Here is a 19,526-nt window from a genome sequence, read left to right on the forward strand (position 1 = left end):
ACCACCCCCTCCAAAAAAAAGCCTCTGAATACATCAGAATTTCCTCCTCTGGTCTGGGTGCTTGGCTGCAAGTCATGAAGCTCCAAGGTGCTTGAGCTGGCCTTGCTTTGAGCTGGGAGTTGGACCATACTCCAACCTAAACTAGACAGAAACCACTTCTTCACCCCAGTCTGGCTAGTTTTCAGGTCAGTCAGGTCCCTGCCCTAAACCACTGAGCAGCTCCATGATGGTCACAGCCAGTCTGAGCACTGGGGTGGTTCCTGGGGCTTGTAGGGATTACTTGGGCACCCAGATCTGCTGCTTTCAAGCAGCGCCTCAGGCAGGGCAAATCCTCCCAAAGCATCAGCTGCAGCCAACGATCTGGTCTGACTGCTTTCCCACTCAAAACCTCTTTTGGGAACAGAAATAGCTGGGAATCCTCCCAGCACAGGCCAGCCCTGGGATGGTTTCTCTTGGCTGTGTGTCAGAAAGAGGATACGGGGCAAGAGCATCTCAGGAGCGCTTCCGCTAAGGGTATTGTCCTGCTTATTAAAGAAGCTAGGGAGAAACAGGGTAAAGAACCCTCCAAAGTGACAGCTATCAGCCTGGGGAGCCCCACACAGTGCCCCCCAAGTGCAGTCCCACCACGATGCAGCCACCTGCTGCATAGCAAACACACCTCTTGCCCCGCTTCCAGCAGCAGCATCCCTAAAATACCCCTCTGAGCACCTACCACCACAAAGAAGTCCCATCATCCCACTCCCCCCCATCGAACCACATCCACTGGGGAGGGACCCGTGCCGAGGCGCCGCGTCGGGACAAGGGGCCACCTTACCTGGAGGCCGCGATCTCCGCTTTCTGCTTGGCGATGGTGGCCGCTCGCTCAGCCGCCTCGACCGCCCGATCCACCTTCTCGCGGATCTTGCTGGCCCGCAGCGGGATGAGGTTCTTCCTCTTGCCGCTGACCAGGACGTTCTGCTTGTACTTGCCCTCCTCCTTGGTGCCATCAGGGAAGGTCATGCAGCCGTAGCCGTGGCGCTTGTTGTTGGCCCACTCGCCCTCGTACTTCAGCCCATCCGAGCGCTGGCTCACCCCGAAGCCCGACCGCTTGTCGTTCTTCCACTCACCGACGTAGATCTCGGTGGTGGTGGCGTCAATGTCGTCTTCGATGACGGAGAGCTCGGCTTCGCCCTCACCCAGGCTGATGGTGGAGTTGATGTCGCTGGCGGTCGAGCTGACCGTGCTCATCCCGGCTTCGCTCCGGAATGAGCTCTGCTTGCTCCGTTGGCTGGCCAAGGAGCTCTTGGACTCGGACTTACGGAGCTTGAGCCCGCTCAGCAGTGACCGCCGGAAGATGCCCTTCTTCTTGCTCTTGAGGATCTCGGCGTCGCTGTGGGCCATGAGGACGAAGCCACCTCGGGAGACGGCGGGGCTGCCGGCCACCGCCGGCGAGGAGTCGGGGTGCAGCGCCGTGCCGTTGGTGTGCTCGCTGCGCAGGGAGTTGATGGACGTCCTCAGGGGTGACCTGATAACCGCAGCCATGCCATAGGGAACGCTCTGCCGGACGCCGTAACCCTGGCGCATCCCTCCGACCCACTGGCCCTGGTATGTGCCTGGGGAAAGGAGACAAAAGCAGAGAGGGAGGGGGTGGGTGTCATGGCCTGGCATCCTGCAGACCGCTAGTGGCATCAAACCCCTCAGAGATCCCCTCATTAGGAGGAGCAGCAAAGTGCAGCTCTGGCTGCCTGTCCCATCTCCATGGCAAGGACTGCAATGTCCCATTGTGGGAGGAAAACAATGACACCTCCGTGGGATCAGGGACATGCACCCCAGTATTAGAAACCAGCCAAGGCACCAGCATGCGGGGAGCAATGCTTGAATCCCATAGAGCAACCCCTAGTTTGGAAGGGAAGGGACAGGGATGCAGGATAAGGGAACTGTTATCCAGGAGCAGACTCCATCCATCCCATCCATGCTGCCGGCAGCAATCAAAGCGGATGGTATATTGCAATGCATTTATTTATACACACAGCGCCTCTCATCCGGCACGGAGCGGAAGGGAGCGGCTCTCTAGAAATAAAGGCCTCCCAGGGAGAGATCCATTTGGCTATTCTCCTTGGAAACGTGCCCCTGTTTGAACTCCCCCCCATTTGCGTGGGCACTTACTGGAGTTGCTTAACTGGTCATTAGCGGGATGAATCGCACGCAGGACCTCACCACAGCGCTGGGAATAGAGGCACAAGAAACCCACCCAGCCTGGGAAGTGCAACTGGAGCGCAGCGCTCACCCTGTGCACTGAAATGAGCGGTGGTAATCTGCCCCAGGGTTTCTAATCCCTTCTCCTCTGGAGCCTGGTGACTGGCACGCTTCCTCATTTTATCCTGGCTGGTGGAACTGCATGTGGGGCTTGTTTTTATTCTTAGGTCAACTTAATCTTCTCCAGACTAGCGTGAGATGCAGTGATTCACCGTCCGCCTAAGCTCTCAGAGCCTGAGGACAGCTCTTCACCTGGTTACTGGTGCTACTGGGATGCTGTGGCCAGTCACAGCTGCCCTGCTGCCTGCTGTCCCTGGCTGGTGATGCAAAGGGCCCCACGCCAGGATGGATGCAGGCAGTGCTGTGCAGCATCAGGGCCCCCCCTTCACACCAGCCCCACTCTCACATGCCCAGGGAATCTTAAAATAGGGAACCCTGTGGGAATCAAACCTAAATGGCTCCGATGAAGCTCCAGCTCAGGCTGACAGAGGTTTTCCACCCCCTCCTGCCCAAAACACTCCTTGCCCTTAGCTATCTCGCTGTGATGTGCAGGCGTGGGCAACCCGCTGGGTCCACCAGAGCCGGCTTGTTTGCCTGATAAAATACTGTTCCCTCAGACCCACCCGCCTTGCTGCAGTGTTTCCCTTCCCAATGTTTTCCACCAGCCCAGCAGACAGGATTATAAAACAGGCTGTGCCAGCCATCCCCACCCCAGACAAACCCTGCTCTCGCTGCCAGAAGCCATGAAACCAGCACCCAGGAACGCTTTGGGGTGAATTTTGGGGTCCTTCAGCTGTTTTATCAAACAGCTGCCAGCACTTTGCACAGATCCCCTGGGGCTCAAGCATCCTTCCTGGTGCTCCAGTGCAAGCAGCCCCTGAGGTGCTACACTATCTGGGTGACAGCCTTGTGTACCCCCAAAACATGCCAGACCCAAGGTAGGGGACCCCTGAAGGCTGCCTCTGAGAAGGGACGTGGAGAGGCAAGGCCAGGCAGAGGAATTACCAGGGTTTATAAGATTAGCACTGGGGAAGGAGGCAGAGCTCTGGGATTACAGCAAGCACCATCAGGGCAGGGTAAGGAGGTGGTGGCAGGGCTGGTGGGGAGAAGGATGGGGGACAGGTAGCAAGATGGCTGGTAAACAGCAGAGGAGACATCAGATGTGTCCTGTGGTTGGGCTTGAGCAGAGAGCATGGCTTGCCCTGCTGCAGTCCACTTTGGTATCCCCAAGAACAGGCAGCAACTGATACCATGCACCCATGGAAAGCAGCACCTGGAACAGGGCCTGTGGTAGGGGAGACCTCCCCAAGGCATCCATCTAACCATCCATCATTATATCCATCCATCCTTATATCCATCCATCCATCCATCCTTATATCCATCTATCCATCCATCCATCCATCCATCCATCCATCCATCCATCCACCCACCCATCCTTTCCCTGCAGACCTGGCAGCATCCCGCTCCCCTTTCTGGCTCCCTCCCAGAGCATCTCTGTAGGACAAACAGTGAGAGAGATTTCCTCCAGCACCCCAAAGGCAGCCCCCCAGATGGCTCCTGGCACCATGCTTAGCCTCTTGCTTCCCCTGGGGATGGATTCAATGGGTTTTGGGGAAAAATGCCAGTGTGGGCAAGGGGACAGTGAGAAAAGATCTGCCAGAACCTGCCCTGCCCACATCCTGAACCCCACTTTGGGTGAATCCTTTGACTTGCTCCCTGGCCCCGGGCAGGTCCCTTGACCTCAGCGTCCCTTAGCAAATCCACAGCTGAGAAAAAACAACCCCAAACCCCTCAAAGGGATTAAAACTGAAGCACCACGAAGCGAGCACAGCCCTTTCTCTGGGCGGCAGGGAGCAGAAGGAAGCGTGTTTGGAGCAGGCGTGACGGCGCGTCTCAGCCGGAGCAGAGGCGGCAAATTGGTCACAGCGGGTTCCAGCTGCAGCGAGCGGCTGTGCGGAGCTCCAGCGAGGCAGAGGTGCCCTCTGGAAGCTGTCATCAGCTCCCCGTGGCCTGAAAACCTACTCCTAGGATTGCACGGCTGCCAGGAGCGATCGCTGCAGCTCCTTGGCAAGGCTGACTGCGCTAGGCGGGGGATGCACCGACGTGAGGAGCGGTCCCATCCTGCTTGCTCCTTTCCCAGCATCATGGAGCAAGACCCACAGCCCCAGTCTGCATTCACAGGGGCCATTGCTCTCCAGGTTGCTCCCCCACTGAAGGCAGCAGCAGCACGGGCTGCTTCTGGGGGTGGCCTTCAGAGGGGCATGGTCGCCTCCTTGATGGCCAGCAAGACATCTGCCCACCTTCACAGCCACCAGCAGATCAAAGCACTGCCTTCCAAGGAGCTGGTTTCACCCGTTCTCCCTCACCCAAACCACGCTCCTTCCTTCATCTGATTCGATTATGGTTTAAACCCTTAAATATCCCAGGATTTGGCCACGAATGCTGGAAGGTCTCCGAGCCATCTGATCTGCATTGCTAAGCACTGTCACCTCCTCCCCTCGCGCTGCTCGGCTTAACCTCTGCCCCCTAACATTTGCAGATATATGCACAAAGCTTAATCTCACGAGGAGCCAGGAGACTCTTTCTCCCTGCAGAGGAAACAGGATTTCATGATTTTTCCACTTTATGCACCAGGACGGACCGGCTGTGGCTGTTTCAGAGCTCGGGAGGTGAATGGGGAGCAAGGCCCTGCTGTGGCGACCACGGGATGGGGCTGGGAGTGAGGGGATGAGCACATCTTGATGCAAAAGTTCCCCAGATTGACCCACCAGGGTGCCAAACAGAGGTCCTTGAGGACTTCAGTGCAAGAGTAGAGAGCTGAGAACTTCCTGGGGGAGCGGATGCTCTCTTTAACTGTGGGTAAGAGGGGAGCATTCCTCCCTAGGGATGGGAATTGCACCCATGGGAAGCATGGGAAGAGGAGAGCAAGCCAACACTACTGCAATCCTGGCCACGGGTCGATTGCTTGGCCCAAGCCAGGGCACTATGGCAAAGAGGCAAAGCCACCATGATGGAGGAGAACTGCTGAGGAGGTGGTGAATGTGCTTTTTGAGGCTTCACCAGCCATGCAGGTTGCTCTTATGGATGACTGCAAGACACCACAAATATCCTCCCTACTTCTGTGTGGCACTGGGCAAACAGGACATAGGGTAGCCCAGAACATCTTGGACATGGAAAGAAAACCCTCCCAAGGCAGGTGCCTGGTGACTGACTACAGTAATACCACCAAAGCAGCAGCCATTCCTGGGTCACAGCTCCTGCCTTGCCATCAATATTCCCCAGCAGCTGAGCTGTGCAGCCAGGGGTAGGGATGGGCAGAAATTGGGGACAGGAGCATGCTAGGAGAGTGCTGGAAAGCCAGACAAAGAGATCTCAGCCACTGCTACTGCCCTGCAGAGGAGAAGGCTTGGTCCTCCCCTGGGAATGGGGATTTCACCATCCATAATGGCAGCAAAACCAGAGCCTGAGGGAACAAGCAGGTTGTACTCTCCTCTGCTGTGGTTTTACCCCGGGGGAAGACTCCTTGACTCCTGGTGTCATCACTCCAGCAGGATTTTGGCAAGATAAAAGCGATGCCACGAAGGGCGGGGATGTGGCCACACGTGTGCACGTGCATGGAGCAGGGATAAGGAGAGGGAATAACTCGTGGCAGGGAGGAGATCACTGAAGTCATCCTGAAAGATGGATGGGTGAGAATATTCCTCTTTTGGAAAGAACATATGGGGCATGAGGAAGGGAACAGGCTCACAAGAATGATGAGGGAAAATTGGGATGGGATGGGAATGCAAAGGGAGGAACATGGGTAATGTGGTTGTTGGCCACTTGTGTTTTTAAACTGGTTTTTTTTGGGGGGGGGGGGGGGTCTGACTCCCCTTGGAGCAAGGCTGGGTTGTTTCCAAATGGCTTTTAAAACTCCTGCAGGGATTTCCATTGCCTTGAGGACCGTGCAGAGCCCCATCCTTGGCTGGAGCCAGCCAGGCTGAAAGCAGAAAGCGGGAAGTCTCTGGCCTCCAAAGCATCACCCCTGGTGCTCCAGCAGAAGATGATACGTTGTGAGAGATGACAAGCACCAAGAAGTAATCTAATCTGCTGCCGTTATTCAGCACTTCCTCAGCATTTGGCATGGGAGGTTAACAGTCGTTCAGGGAAGAGAGCAGAGTCTGCAGGGCTGCTCCTGTTATCCCTCTAATGCCCAAAGCCCTGAAGCTGAGGTTCACCCTGCTTTGCACCTTACAGAACTGAGGAGGTGAGTGGGACCCCCGTGCAAAGCTGGTGGTGAGATGCTGGGTGCAACCTCTGTGCCTCCCTGTTCCCTGCTGGAAAGAGGGATAACGCAGCAGCACTCTGGGTACTGGGAAAACGCATTCACTCCGATGCACAAAGTGGTCTGGGAGGATCTGAGGCATCACAGATAGGTTTCTGTCCACTTCCTTGGCTTTGGGAAAGAGTTTTGGGGAGTTTTCCTGGGGAGCAAGGAAGGAGGAGACCAATCTCCATCTCCAGCTCATCTGGCCTGTGCACAGCCTGTGCGGCGGGGCTCACGTGGGTGCTCGTGGGCTCAGGGGGGCTGCTCACTCTTGCAGATGAGGCCAGCACCATGGCTGGGGAGAGGCAACCAACTCATGGCTTGCACACCAGGCTGAAACCTCACAGGCAAGAGGAGTCACTTCATCAGTGCCATTTGTCTCCATACCGGCTGCCTTTCGCACATAAGGAAGCAATGGAGAGGGAAAGAGGACCTGAAACATCTAGAAAACAGCCTGTCTGGCCCAGATGGGAGATGCCTGCAGTGCTGCACTCAGCAAGCCAAGATGAGACGTGCTGGAGGCTGGAAAAGGCCTGGCTTTGCTAGCTGCTGCCCAGAGCTGAGGGGCTGACCGGTACCCACCGTCCTCTGCTTACAGAGAGATGGTGACGACCACCAATGATGTGGGGGGGAGTCCAGCTTTCAGACAAATAAGCAGGACCAGGAGTTCCCTTAGGGCACACTGGAGCAACAGGAGGAGTTTGAACAGTACAGGGCAGGGGGAAGCCCCGAGGGAAGATGATGGGATGCTCACAGCCCAGCAGTCTATGCAGGGCTTCCCTTGGCCCAAGGTGGGGTCATGCACTTGGCTATAAAGTGGGTCTACCTTCCCCCTGGCATTGGGAGGAGACAGAAGTTTGGATTTTTTGGGTTGGAATGGCTGCATTCTCCCTCCCCCCCCTCTCCTTGTACCCAGGGATTTGGCATTTTGCAGGCAGCCGAGCCCTCTGGCCCCACTCCAGGGACACCATTAAGCACAAGCGTTCCAGACCCAAGGCTGCTCCCAGGCTGCTCCCACACCGAGACGGCCGGGTGGGTGTCCTGTGGGATGAAGCCCTTGGCAAGCACACGGGGTGAAGCACACAGGAGGCTTGCACAGACCTGCCCTGCCTCGCTCTGCTCCTGCTTCCAGGAAATCCAGGTGGTTATTTAGGAGGTTGTGGGGATCTTATTAATGTTTAGGGGATTTTATTAATGGTTATAAATATCTCCAGTGTGGGAAACAGGGGGCCATGGGCAGCCTCTTCTCAGTGTCTGTGGGGACAGGACAAGGGGCGATGGGTTCAAGTTGGAGCACAGGGAGTTCCCCACCAATGTGGGGAAGAACTTCTTCCCAGTGAGGGTGAGGGAGCCCTGGGACAGGCTGCCCAGGGGGTGTGGAGTCTCCTTCTCTGGAGAGATTCCAGACCTGTCTGGACACCAACATATACGACCTGTCCCAGGGACCCTGCTTTGGCAGGGGGTTGGACTCAGTGATCTCTGGAGGTCCCTTCCAACCCCTACAATCGTGTGATTCTGTGAAGCATTTTGAGGGCCATGGGCACACACACATTATTATCACTCCACCACCTCGGAAAAAATCAAATGCTGAAAGAAATATTCCTTGCCCATCACTAACACCAAGTCAAAAATCCCCCCTCTCACAGATCAACACAAGATATTTCCAGATTAGCCAATGATTTTCATCAGTGATGCTGCCCAGGCTTTCATGGACCATGGGAGCAGCTCTCTTCAAAGGGGATGGGGGTTTCTCTGCAGCCCCTGTCCCATCCTTGAAGCACAGCCAGATCCGCCTGTTAGGGTGACCGTGTTCAGCCACAGCACTGATCCAAACCCCCCCTCAGCCCATGACATTGGGGAATGATGTCCAAGTCACCTGAAGTGCCCATCGACTTCTCAAAACCCAGCAGCAGTTGTTAGACCTTGCAAATCACTCGTTTGCCTGGTAGAAGGATCCTTCCAGGTATGTTCACCTCCCCTCTTATCTCTAAACCCTGCAGCACTTTAATTAAAAGATGTCTGATGGCAATAATTAGGCCGGTCTCTTGAATTATGATACAAGGAGCGAGTTTTACAGGTATCACTTTCCCACTAGTCGCTGTCAGAAAGGCCCCAGGGGGGATTCAAGCTGAAATCCCATTCAGCATCTCAGAAACGCCTGTCCCAAAGAGGAGAGGGATGAGGGCAGAGCGGGGACCTGGGGATGCTAATTCAGCCTCCATCCTGATGGTGAGATAATGGAGACATCGTTGTCAGCCACCAGCCAGCAGTCAGGGATTCTCACTGGTGAAAATACGACACACACCCCCCCCCCAAACATGCTACCTGCATGTCTGGGTCCTCCTGAGCAAGCACAGGGGTGCATGTTTGCTGCCAAGACACCCCACGTTCTGCACTACGACTCCCTACAGCAGGACAAGGCTGGGTGACTTCCAGCCCTGGCCCTGGCTGCTGGATGGAGAGCAGCAATCACCTCTCAGATGCCCACCTAAATCCCCTGCTGGCACAATACTCAGGGCTAGGACTTGCCACCCATGTCACCCACCAGGGAAGGTGGGAATCAGTGATGGTGCAGGCGTGCAATGACTAATTATCCCCCACGCCCATCCCTGCACCAGCCCTGCCAAGGCTCTCCGTGCCTCTGACCATCATGAAGGCAGGCTAAAAGCACAGTCAGATGCTTCTGCTGTGGCTGCTAATTTGCCAAAAATATGCTCTGGTAACTGCTTACACAGGGGAAGAAATAAAGTATGGGGCTTTGAGTATGCAAATATGATCTGCAGGCAGGACCACGTGATGGGTGTTAGTCATGTTGCTGGGTATGTCCATACATGATGGGCACGGTGAGGTCTAGGCATCCTTGGAGGAGAGGAGGGAAGCAAGGCAGGTGAAGGGAGAAGAGAAGAGAAGAGAAGAGCAGAGCAGGGGGGGAGAGCAGAGCTGTCTCAGGCTGCTTTTGCTGCTGCCTGGGTGCTGGGTGGTGTTAGGGTTGTTGCTGGGGAAATGAGAAATCCTCACAGGTCCACAGCAGATTGCACTTTGTAAAGGTGAATGGCAGGGATGCTCCATCCCAAGGAAGAAACCAGCTGGATGATGTTCTCCTACCACAGGAGATGGCTTTGTAAGCAGGCAGAAGTGGGTGCAGGGCTGGGGGCTGGGGGGCTGGGAAGGGGGGCTGGCTGTGCACAGCCTCACGTTGCAGCCTGGAATCTGCCTCCTCCTCCTCTCTGGATGCAAGTGCCAGTGAGGAGTAACTATGGCTGGGCAGCCCCAGAACAGGATTGCTCAGCCACTCTCCTCACATAAGAAGCCATTAGAAAGGCAGGTTCAGGTCTGGTGAGAACACTCACCAAGGGGATGTGAGCCCCATGCAAAACACAGGGAGCCCTTTGCCCCAAAGATGCTTTGCAACCAGTAGAGCAGCAGAGAGAAGCTGCCTCCCTCACTGGCAAACACAACTGTGTGCCAGAGGGGAAACTGAGGCACGCTGTGATGAGCTCCTCCAACAAAATGCTGGCTTTGCATGGCCTACAGCACAACTGCAGCAGGGCAGGGGATGGGGCAAAGCCCAAAGCTGGTGTCCTAACACAAAGATAACCCCCCAGCTGCAGGAGCTAAGCCCTTTTCCACAGGGACTTCAGGAGAGAAGCAACTCCAGAACAATCACACGTGGATATTCAGCAAGAGGAGCATCCCCCAGCCCCATGACTGCATCTGGGCTCTGAGGCACTTTGGCTGTTTGCTTCAAGGGGGAAAAACTGGATTTGCTCTCTGCCACAGGCAGGAAAACACAAGTCCATCCTGAGCATCCCCTCCCTGCACCTGCTCTTTGTCTCTGTACCACACTCTTCCTCAAGCCTCCATCAGTAATCACCTTCTCCAGCCAGCATCTGGAGAACTGCATCAAACCATTATAATGACAATCAAATCTCAGCATCGTTAATTGTGATGGAGCTCATCATGCATCTCAGGCCAGTCCTTAAAGCACCAGGTCCTGGACTCAGGGGATATTTAGTTTTTCCAAAGGAAAGAAATTTCTAGTCTTCCTGGGAGTGGGATGTGCTGGGATCACCAGAGCCAGGGAAAATGAAGCAGGGAGCATCATCCCCTGGTGAAACAGGACCAGTAGTTTTGTCCAGGGCAGCTGAATCCCTGTGGATTCACTGACTGGGTCCAAGACTGGGATGAAGCTTTAGCAGGAGGGACGTGAAACACATTAACATATCGCTCGGCACCTTTATTAGGGCTAATGTGCTCCTCTCACAAAGCAGAGTGAAATCGGGCTAATGCTTAGACCCTTAATCCTCCAGCGCTCTAATCCTCATCACAAACTCTCTGATCTCACCCCATTTCTCAGCAGAGCTCATGGGAGGAAGGGCTGATTCTCCAGCACTCGCACATGACGCTGTTTTTTGGAGGGCTCCATCCCTTGTGAGGCGTGGGAGACGCTGCATGGGATGAGACTGAGCTCCCCATGGGTCTGGGATAGGAGGCTGCCCCAGGAGCTGGGATGGCACAGGATGGGATGGGCTGAAGTAAGAGCAGGGTTTATTTATTCCCTGAAGAAATAAATGATGGATCACACAGAATCACAGGGGTGGGAAGGGACCTCCAGAGCCCATGGGGTCCAACCCCCTGCCAAAGCAGGGTCCCTGGGACAGGGCACACAGGTCGGTGTCCAGATGGGGCTGGAATCTCTGCAGAGAAGGAGACTCCACACCCCCTGGGCAGCCTGTCCCAGGGCTCCCTCACCCTCACTGGGAAGAAGTTCTTCCCAATGTTGGTGCAGAACTCCCTGTGCTCCAACTTGCAGCCATTGCCCCTTGTCCTGTCCCCACAGACACTGAGAAGGGGCTGGCCATTTCCCCCTGCATCCCATACTTAAGATATTGATAAACATTAATAAGGTCCCCCCTTAGTCTTCTTCTCTCCAGGCTGAACAGCCCCAGCTCACTCAGCCTTTCCTCACAGGGGAGATGCTCCAGGCCCTTCATCATCTCCATAGCCTCCTCTGGACTCTCTGCAGGAGATTCCTGTCTGTTTTATCCCAGGGAGCCCAGAACTGGACACAACACTCCAGGTGGGGCCTGAGCAGGGCAGAGCAGAGGGGGAGGATCCCCTCCTGTGACCTGCTGGCCACACTCCTCCTGCTACCCCCCCAGGATCCCACTGGCTCTCTGAGCCCCCAGGGCACACTGCTGGCTCATGGATCCCCAAGGAAACACCGCCCAGATCCAAAGTGATGCTGGAAATCCTTCCATACATCATCAGGGTGTGAATAGCCACAAGCTTAGGGACCATGCTCCAGCTGTTCACTCATTCATGAAAATTCGTGATGCTCTGCTGTATGCTCAGAGGAAGTGGAACCTCTTCAGGGAGCAAATTTGGGAATGGCTCTTCTCAAGGGGATGCACAAGCACCCATTGCAATTCTTAGGGCTATTTTTCTTTCCTGGATTCAAAGGCCAGAATCTGCCTGGGAAAAGCCAATATCAAACCCCAAAATATAAACACTTCCCATTCATGTAGGGTTTTTTTTTTCCCTCCAAGCTCCCCTTTTGTAATTAACAGTCAAATAAGCTAATTGTATGTTAAACAGCTGATTTCAGGGGGAACTCGTATCCCATCTCCAGGAACTATTACAAACTCTCACAAGGAAAGAAATAATAAAATAAACCCTTTCTTGGTCAGGATGTCAAAGCCAGACCCAAATCAGGCAAAAAATCTGTTAAAAAAACCCCCTCAGAGGGCAGATGCCAAACTGCAGTGTTACCCCCTCTAAGCCCAGCACCGACCCCATCCTGCCTGGCTCCTGTATCTTCAAGTCCTGCCCACGTTAATACAAATCATTCATCTAAGCTCAGCATTACCTGACTCAGAGCATTCAAAATTAATGGGGTTCATTTTAAAATCGAGGTATTTTTAAGGAGGAGGCATTTTTAGCTCTTGTCTGCTGGTTTCCAAGCCTGTAAGAGCGGCTTTTCTGCACCAGCCTGGGTGCAAGCCTTGCTTTGAAAAGGAAGCTGAAAAATCTTGCAGCATCACATGAGCCCACAAGCTGGAGCTTCCAGGGAAACAAAAACAACAAAAAAAAAAATAAAAAGAGATGTTCAGCTCCAGGAGCAGATGTCACCCGACCACGAGGAGCCCCATGGGATATCAAATCACGTGTGGATATCCTGAGATTTGCATTAAAAGCCGTGAGAAACCCCCGGGGTAACCCAGCCCAGCATCCCCAGTGAAAGGGCACTGAAACTGTGCTTCAGGATTCAAGTCACCTGCTGTTGTGGGTCAGGGAAACGGGTTGGAATGAGCCAAGGTCGGGGTCCTACTCCTTCCCCTGGAGCATTGCCTTGAGAAGATGGAGCTGGGGGTCTAAGCCTGTCCAGCAATTTCTCCCTACATCTCCCCAGGGTCAAAAATCCTTCTTCCTCTGCCCTGAAACTAAGCAGTGTGTTCCAGTGAGATAAGTGATCACCATGACTTCACATCATCTATTTTTAATGACACTGGTCAGGATCTTCATTTACTATTTTGATTCATTTTCCCATGTTCAGCACCCCCCAGAATTTGGGCTGCCCCTCTCCTGTGACCACCCCCAGCACTGCCAGCATCTTCTGTGCTGCATCTAAACAGCAAAGGTGCCTCACAAATGGTGCTCCACAAGTTCAGTCTTTTTTTTTAATTAGAGGGTTCTTAGGGGGGTTCTTAGGACCAGCCAGGGCCGTGTCTGGAGTCGTCAGGAAGCAGGAGGATCAGGGATGGGGGGCACGGTTGTATTCACTGGCTTCCACCCACTATTTAAAGTGCATCAGCAATTCCTTCCCTGCAGCAAAGCGAGGTGAGAGCTGATGGTTTTAAGGAATTCTGACACCGCACGGAAATTGGCCTTTGCAAGGTGGTTCCTGTGGAGGAACCTGTGAAAAACCCTGCACGGGCAGCCCTTGGGGATGCTGCTGCCCTCGGTGGAACTGGCCGGTGGTGGTTCATCCAGAACCACTTCTTGGGTCAGGTGAGGAATCACAGAACCATAGGGGTTGGAAGGGACCTCCGGAGATCACTGAGTCCAACCCCCTGCCAAAGCAGGGTCCCTGGGACAGGGCACACAGGTTGGTGCCCAGATGGGGCTGGAATCTCTCCAGAGAAGGAGACCCCATACCCCCTGGGCAGCCTGTCCCAAGGCTCCCTCACCCTCACCAGGAAGAAGTTCTTCCCCAGATTGGTGTGGAACTCCCTGTGCTCCAACTTGAGCCCATCACCCCTTGTCCTGCCTCCACAGACACTGAGAAGAGGCTGCCCATGTCCCCCTGTGTCCCACCCTTCAGCTATTGATCCCCATTGATCAGATCCCCTCTCAGGCTTCTTTTCTCAAGTCTGACCTGCAGCCCCTTCCCAGACAGGCAGGTCCCCCTGTGGCATCCCCCGGTCCATCCTCTCCCAGAGAGACCCGTTACACAAAATATTTCCCATTTTTCATCTCCTCAGCCACTTCAAAGCCATTTGCTTGGTGGCTCCTGGCACGCCTGCAGCTGAAAGTGTCACCAGTGTCACCACAGAGGTAGGGAAAGCAGGACATGGAGCTGCCACAGCTCCTGCCCAGGCAGGACGGGCTGCGCGAGAGCCCACGCCACCAGCTCCCACCGCACCGCTTCCCTCTCCCCATCGTTTGCAAAGCACAAAATTTTCCCAGCCCGGGCCAAGAAAACCCACTTGCCTACTCACACGGTGCTAACAATGAAAACACTAATTATATTTCACTCACCTATCAAAGGGATGATTCATTTTAGGTGAGTGGGCACGGAGGATTACACAAGACGAGCGCCGCGGTGCGACCGCCCGTCCCTTTCGGGGTAGCCCTCCTGAGAACAAGGCTGCACGTGGTCACCTGGGATGGGGCAAGGGGGTGGCAGCAGCGGGGAACCGTCAGGGCCTTGATGCACTGCAGACACCTCCAGCACGGGGATGAGCTGTGAGCTGCTCCCTGAGGGCTGGCCGGGCAGTGGGGACCCAAAAGAAGGGTTGGTTCCCTCCCCGAACCCCTGCCTGCACTCGGATCCCAAATGTTCAGGTGGGGAGAGGTGGAAGGAGGAGATCAGCAGCTTTGGCAGGGATGGAAAGGGTGGGAGCAGCTTTCTGCACTCGCTCCATGTCAGCCATGGTCATGGGTTCAGCAGCTGGCTCCAACCTCGATGCACAGACTTAGGATGTCCCTGGCCACCCTGCTGCAACAGCTCGAACCATCCCCTGCCCTAAATCCCTGAGCATCTCCAAAGGCTCCAAGGAGATACAGAAAGGCAGGAACCAGCCGAGATGTCTCCTAGTCTCCAGACCCACTTGGGAGAAGGTCTCCAATGGGAGGAGGTGTCCAACCCCCTGCTCCAGAGAGGTGCCAGCAAGGGCGATGGTGGTGGCCCCGGCTCACGGCGCTGATGCAGCCAGATGCAGCTCCTGTCACCTCGAGCGAGGGTTGGCATCCTGCTCCAGCTCCAGGCTGAACCAGGCCCCAGCACCCGAGCGAAGCAATCCTCAGAGCCTGCTTTATGTAAGATCAGGGTGCTGCTGGATGGGGGCAGGAGGTGGCAGGGATTTTTGGCAGAAGGATAAGGACCTGTCAACGGTGTCAGGGTTTTGGGGGGGTCCAAGTCAGAGCACGCATGGACGGGAATGATGTGGTGATGTACGTGTGTGCTGCAGGTGTAGGAACACAGGTCGGGCATGCAGCGGTGCCAGGGAGATTTGGCAAAGCGTGGGCTCCCAGGGGGGGACAGCAAGGCTGTATTTGGGTGCTGCACAGGGTGGGGGTTGCACTGATGGGCACAGCCCAGGGACTGCTGTTCGCATTCATCCGGTGCGTGCCACGGGGGTCAGAGTGGGCTGGTGCTGGGCTGGGGGCAGACCACGTGCGGTGTGGGCACGCAAAGCGGAGGGGCGAAGCGGCGTCTCGGCGTGGGGAGGAGAGGCGTGTGTGCATGGCGATGAGTGTGTCCACGTGGGAGGTGTGAGAGCTGCAAGCTGCATGTGGGGGAAGCGTGCGTGCGTGTGTGTGCGTGGCAGGCGTGAGCACCCGGCGTGGGGAGAAGGGAGGACGGTACCCAGGGTGGGGAGCAGAGCCAGGATGGGGCTTAAGGGGTAGGGGTGGTGGGGTGGTGGCAACGCAGCCACCACATGCCATCCCCTACGTCCACGCGTCAACCCGCGTGCATCCCTCACGCGAAGCGCCGCTCCGCGCTGCCAGCGGCTGGTGGAGCGTTGAGGTTGGCCCTTCCCCACTGTTGGGCAAGGCAACAGGAAAATCAGAGTGCGGCCCACGGATTCTGGGGCAGCTCCCTGCCTGAGCCTCGCTGAGCGTTTAGGGACCCATCCCCAAGCCCCTGGTCGACGTGCAAAAATAAATAAATAAATAAATAAATAAAGCTAGCTAGGGAAGGGATGAATATTTATCTGTGGGTGGCAAGTGACAGATGCTGGGGCGAGGATTCTAGGATGCTTCAGTTTGATGAAGGTAATAACTCGAATAGATTAATGAGAAACATCCTTCCCAACGGTTGCCTCCCCTGTGCCATAGCTACGCCGCCGGCCTTCCAGGAGAGCTCCTGCACCCACCTGCTTCTCATGCCTCAAGGCACAAAGTTCAGGAAGGTTGGGCATCCCAAAGGCTGGAGATGCCCAACAAGGGTGTTTTCCACCCAAAATGCAGACAGGCAACTGGGAAAGGACTGTGACTGCTGGGTACTTGCAACTGAGTTGGTGAAAAGTGAGATTTCACATGGGTTGGGTTGGGTTGGGTCATCCCATGGTGATGACCCCATTGAAATGGAGGGGCCCAGTTGGGGTGTGCACAGGATGTCCCTGCTCCTGGCAGCAGGATGGGCTTGGCCACAGTCAGCATAGCACCGTGTGTTCCTGGCATGGCTGTCCCTTCCTTCTAGGGTGGTCTGCAGAGTCCCCGGGGAGGGGGGGACACCCCGTTTCACTACCAACTCAGCCCTTTCCTCCCCCTGACCCTCTTCCCTCCTCCTAAAATGACAAACACACAAACCAGCTCCTTGGTCCCCGCACCCCACGAAGCCGGGCTGGCCTGCCAAGCTGGAAGGAAAAGCTCTTTCCTTCTGGTAGGTTCTCCAGGAACAGTGAAACTGCCAGTAAACCACCCTGATTTGGGGATGCTCCCCGGGTTTCCCACACACTTGACAGAGGAAGCGTGCTGGGGTGTGGGCACGTGTGTGCCCCAGGGACAGGGCCAACCCCGCAACACCCAGCCCTCAGAGACCTGTAGTTTGTGGAGACTTCAGTCCTCCTTCCCACAAACCTCCCTGGCAGGGGCTGGGTGCCAGGAGGGGAGCAGGGTGACAACACTGGTATTGGGAGCACACAGAACCTCCTCTCCCTCTTTGCCCCCCCATCCCTTCCTGACCACTTTGAACAAGGGGGAGACCACGATTAATCTCTGCCCAAGCTTTATTCCCCACGGAAGGGCTGCTGGGAGTGATCGATGGCTTGCACAACACATTCCAGCTCAGACCCCAGCGTTATTCCAGCGAGCTGAAACAAAAGGTTGCAGCGATGTTTTCCCCTTAGGAAAATGCCACCAGCACAGAATTACCATTAAAAACGATAACAGTTTATAATAATCAAGAGATGGTTTGCACCTCTCCCTTGGGGAGCAGGTAACGCTGAATCTGAAGCCACAAAGCAGCAACCCAGGGTTTCTAGAGAAAGCTCTTGCAGCACCTCTCAGGGAGGCTGCCATGGAGCTCACCAACGCTGCAACTGCCTTAACGAGCCACTCCTGGAAAACGAGAGCATCTTTCTTTTTGAGATAGATAGATATATATATATATAAAGGAAAATAAACACTGAGGAAATCAAAGAGCCTGCTGGAAGTGGACACGGCTGGCAGGGAAACACGGGGGCTGCGCTGCTGAACGCCCCTGGCTGCTGGCAGGTAGGCCTGCCTCGTATTATGGTGGCAATTCAGATGGAAGTAGCCACGAAACATGAGAGAGAGAGAGAGGATGATACAGCCACTTACAGCACAGCACCAGCTGCTTCTCCTAGTTCAGCCTTAAAGCTCATTAGTCTGGCAATTCTCTCTCTATTTTTTTTTTGGTTTGGGTTTTTTTTTGATGGCTCCAATTGGGCTTTCTTGTTTTTAATTTAATCCTGGTTTCCCCTCAACATCTCGTTAAGCCGTGTTGACGGCAGAGAATAGCTTGGGTGATCCCTCTGAGCCCCTACGCTAAGCATTAAGCCGCAAACTAGGAATGTAAGACTCTTGTCTGAATTAAAGTCTTTCCCCTGGTGTTACTGAGCACAGGGCTGCGTTCACAGGGGCTGCAGGGTGGGCAAAGACACTCCCCCCTCCCAAGCCCCTCGCTGGAAGCATCTGCAGCACCATGGCTGCACCCATCTGCCCCGGATCCCCTCCCTCCCCCCCCCCAGCATGCTTTCCTCTCCTCTGCCCCGGTTTTGCTTCAATGCAAATCCTACAGGTTCCAGTGGTGCAGTTGGAACTGCGAATCCTGCGTGCACCTTGGCCCACCCTGTCCTCCCACAGCCCCACCAACCACCACCACCACCCCCCACCCTAGGCAAGAACTGGGCATCCCCCCACCAGCGCAGCCAGCCCCCCTCCCCAAAAAGCCAGGTTGAGGAGAGTGGAGGGGAGGACCCCGCGCCCCAGAGACCCACTGAACATATGGGGCTACCTGTGGCAAAGAGCCGGGCCGATGCTGTGCCGGGCTGGCTCCTTGGCTCCCGTGGGCTACGAGCATCCCTTGCTCCAAGCTAGCAGGTTGCAAACTCACAGACTCCAGCCCGAAGCCAGCGTCCCCATTCAGAGGCTCATACCCACACACCACCACCCACTCCGGCCGCGAAGGTACCGCTGCAGCACCTACCTCCATCCGAGTAGGTCTCTGTCCCGTAGCCATCCTGTAATCCATTGCTCCAGGTGCCTTCGTACTTGGCCCCATTTCCAGTGCATTCTCGGACCCCGTATCGTCCCTTAAATCCATGGGTCCACTCTCCTTTGTACACCCACTTCCCCTTGCTCTCCATGCCAATGCCATGGCGCTTGCCCTGCGCCCAGGTGCCCTGGTAAGTGTTGCCGCTGGGCCAAGTGTAGACCCCCAGCACCTCAAAGCCGTGACTCCAGGAGCCCGAATATTCACCTTGACCCTTCGGGCCGGTACAGATTCCGTGGCCATGAGCCTTTCCGTCCTCCCAGCCTCCACAGTACGACCCTCCATCGTCAAAATTAAACCTTCCCCCACTGGACATGCATGTAATTCGGTTTGCAAATCCCCCAAAAGGTGAAAAGAAAAAAAAAAAAAGAAAAAAAAAAAGGAAAAAAAGGGGGAGGGGGGTGGGGAAAAAAACCCCGCAGGGAATAATAAAATGAGAACGATGACTTGGGGAAAAAAAATAATATATATATAGATAGAGAGAGAGAATCAAATCAAATCAAACTCGATCGAAATCATGCACCAGATCCAGGGAGCTGCTTAAGCCAGTTTCTTGTGATTATTCATTCTCTGGGAGTATGTTCGGGATCAGTTCGCTCTTCCCCTGCTGTGGAAACAGGATCATTAAAAAAAAAAAAAAAATAGGAGGAAAAAAAAAAAATAGCAGCAAGAACAGCAGCAGCTATTGGGTTTTGGTGCAAACGACTCCACCTAAAAACCATCCAAGGCAGGGAACGGGGGTGGGGGAGAGGAGGGAGGGGGGGGGGGGGAAGGAAAAGGGAAAAAAAAAAAAAAAAAAAAAAAGAGGCCAAATGCCAAGAGAAGGAAAAGGGGAGAGAAATAAAAGGCGTTCCGCGCTCCGCTCCGCTCCGCAGCGCGCCCGCGGCCGGCCGCTCAGAGCCCCCGCTGTGCCCTCCAGCGCGGGCTGCCCGGCCGCCCAGCCTGGCTCCGGCACAGCAGCAGCAGCAGCAGCAGCAGGGCCGGGGGGAGCGGCGGGAGCGGCGGCATGGCGGGGCGGCG

At 55.3% G+C, this 19,526-nt stretch overlaps 1 protein-coding gene across 1 annotated transcript in view; it reads right to left on the bottom strand.

The window, feature by feature from the left end:
* JPH3 (junctophilin 3) overlaps nt 1–18,822 on the bottom strand; it is a gene marked incomplete at its 5' end in the record, with an annotated part of 56,947 nt that extends 38,125 nt beyond the window's left edge. The window contains 2 exons of the mRNA XM_084270142.1: nt 815–1,592; nt 18,441–18,822. Coding sequence (XP_084126268.1) covers nt 815–1,592; nt 18,441–18,822 — 1,160 coding nt within the window. The remainder of the gene's footprint in view (nt 1–814; nt 1,593–18,440) is intronic.
* Between the last annotated feature and the right edge of the window lie 704 nt (nt 18,823–19,526).

The sequence above is a fragment of the Gallinula chloropus genome, assembly GCF_964237585.1.
Source record: "Gallinula chloropus genome assembly, chromosome: 13".
NCBI lineage: Eukaryota > Metazoa > Chordata > Aves > Gruiformes > Rallidae > Gallinula > Gallinula chloropus.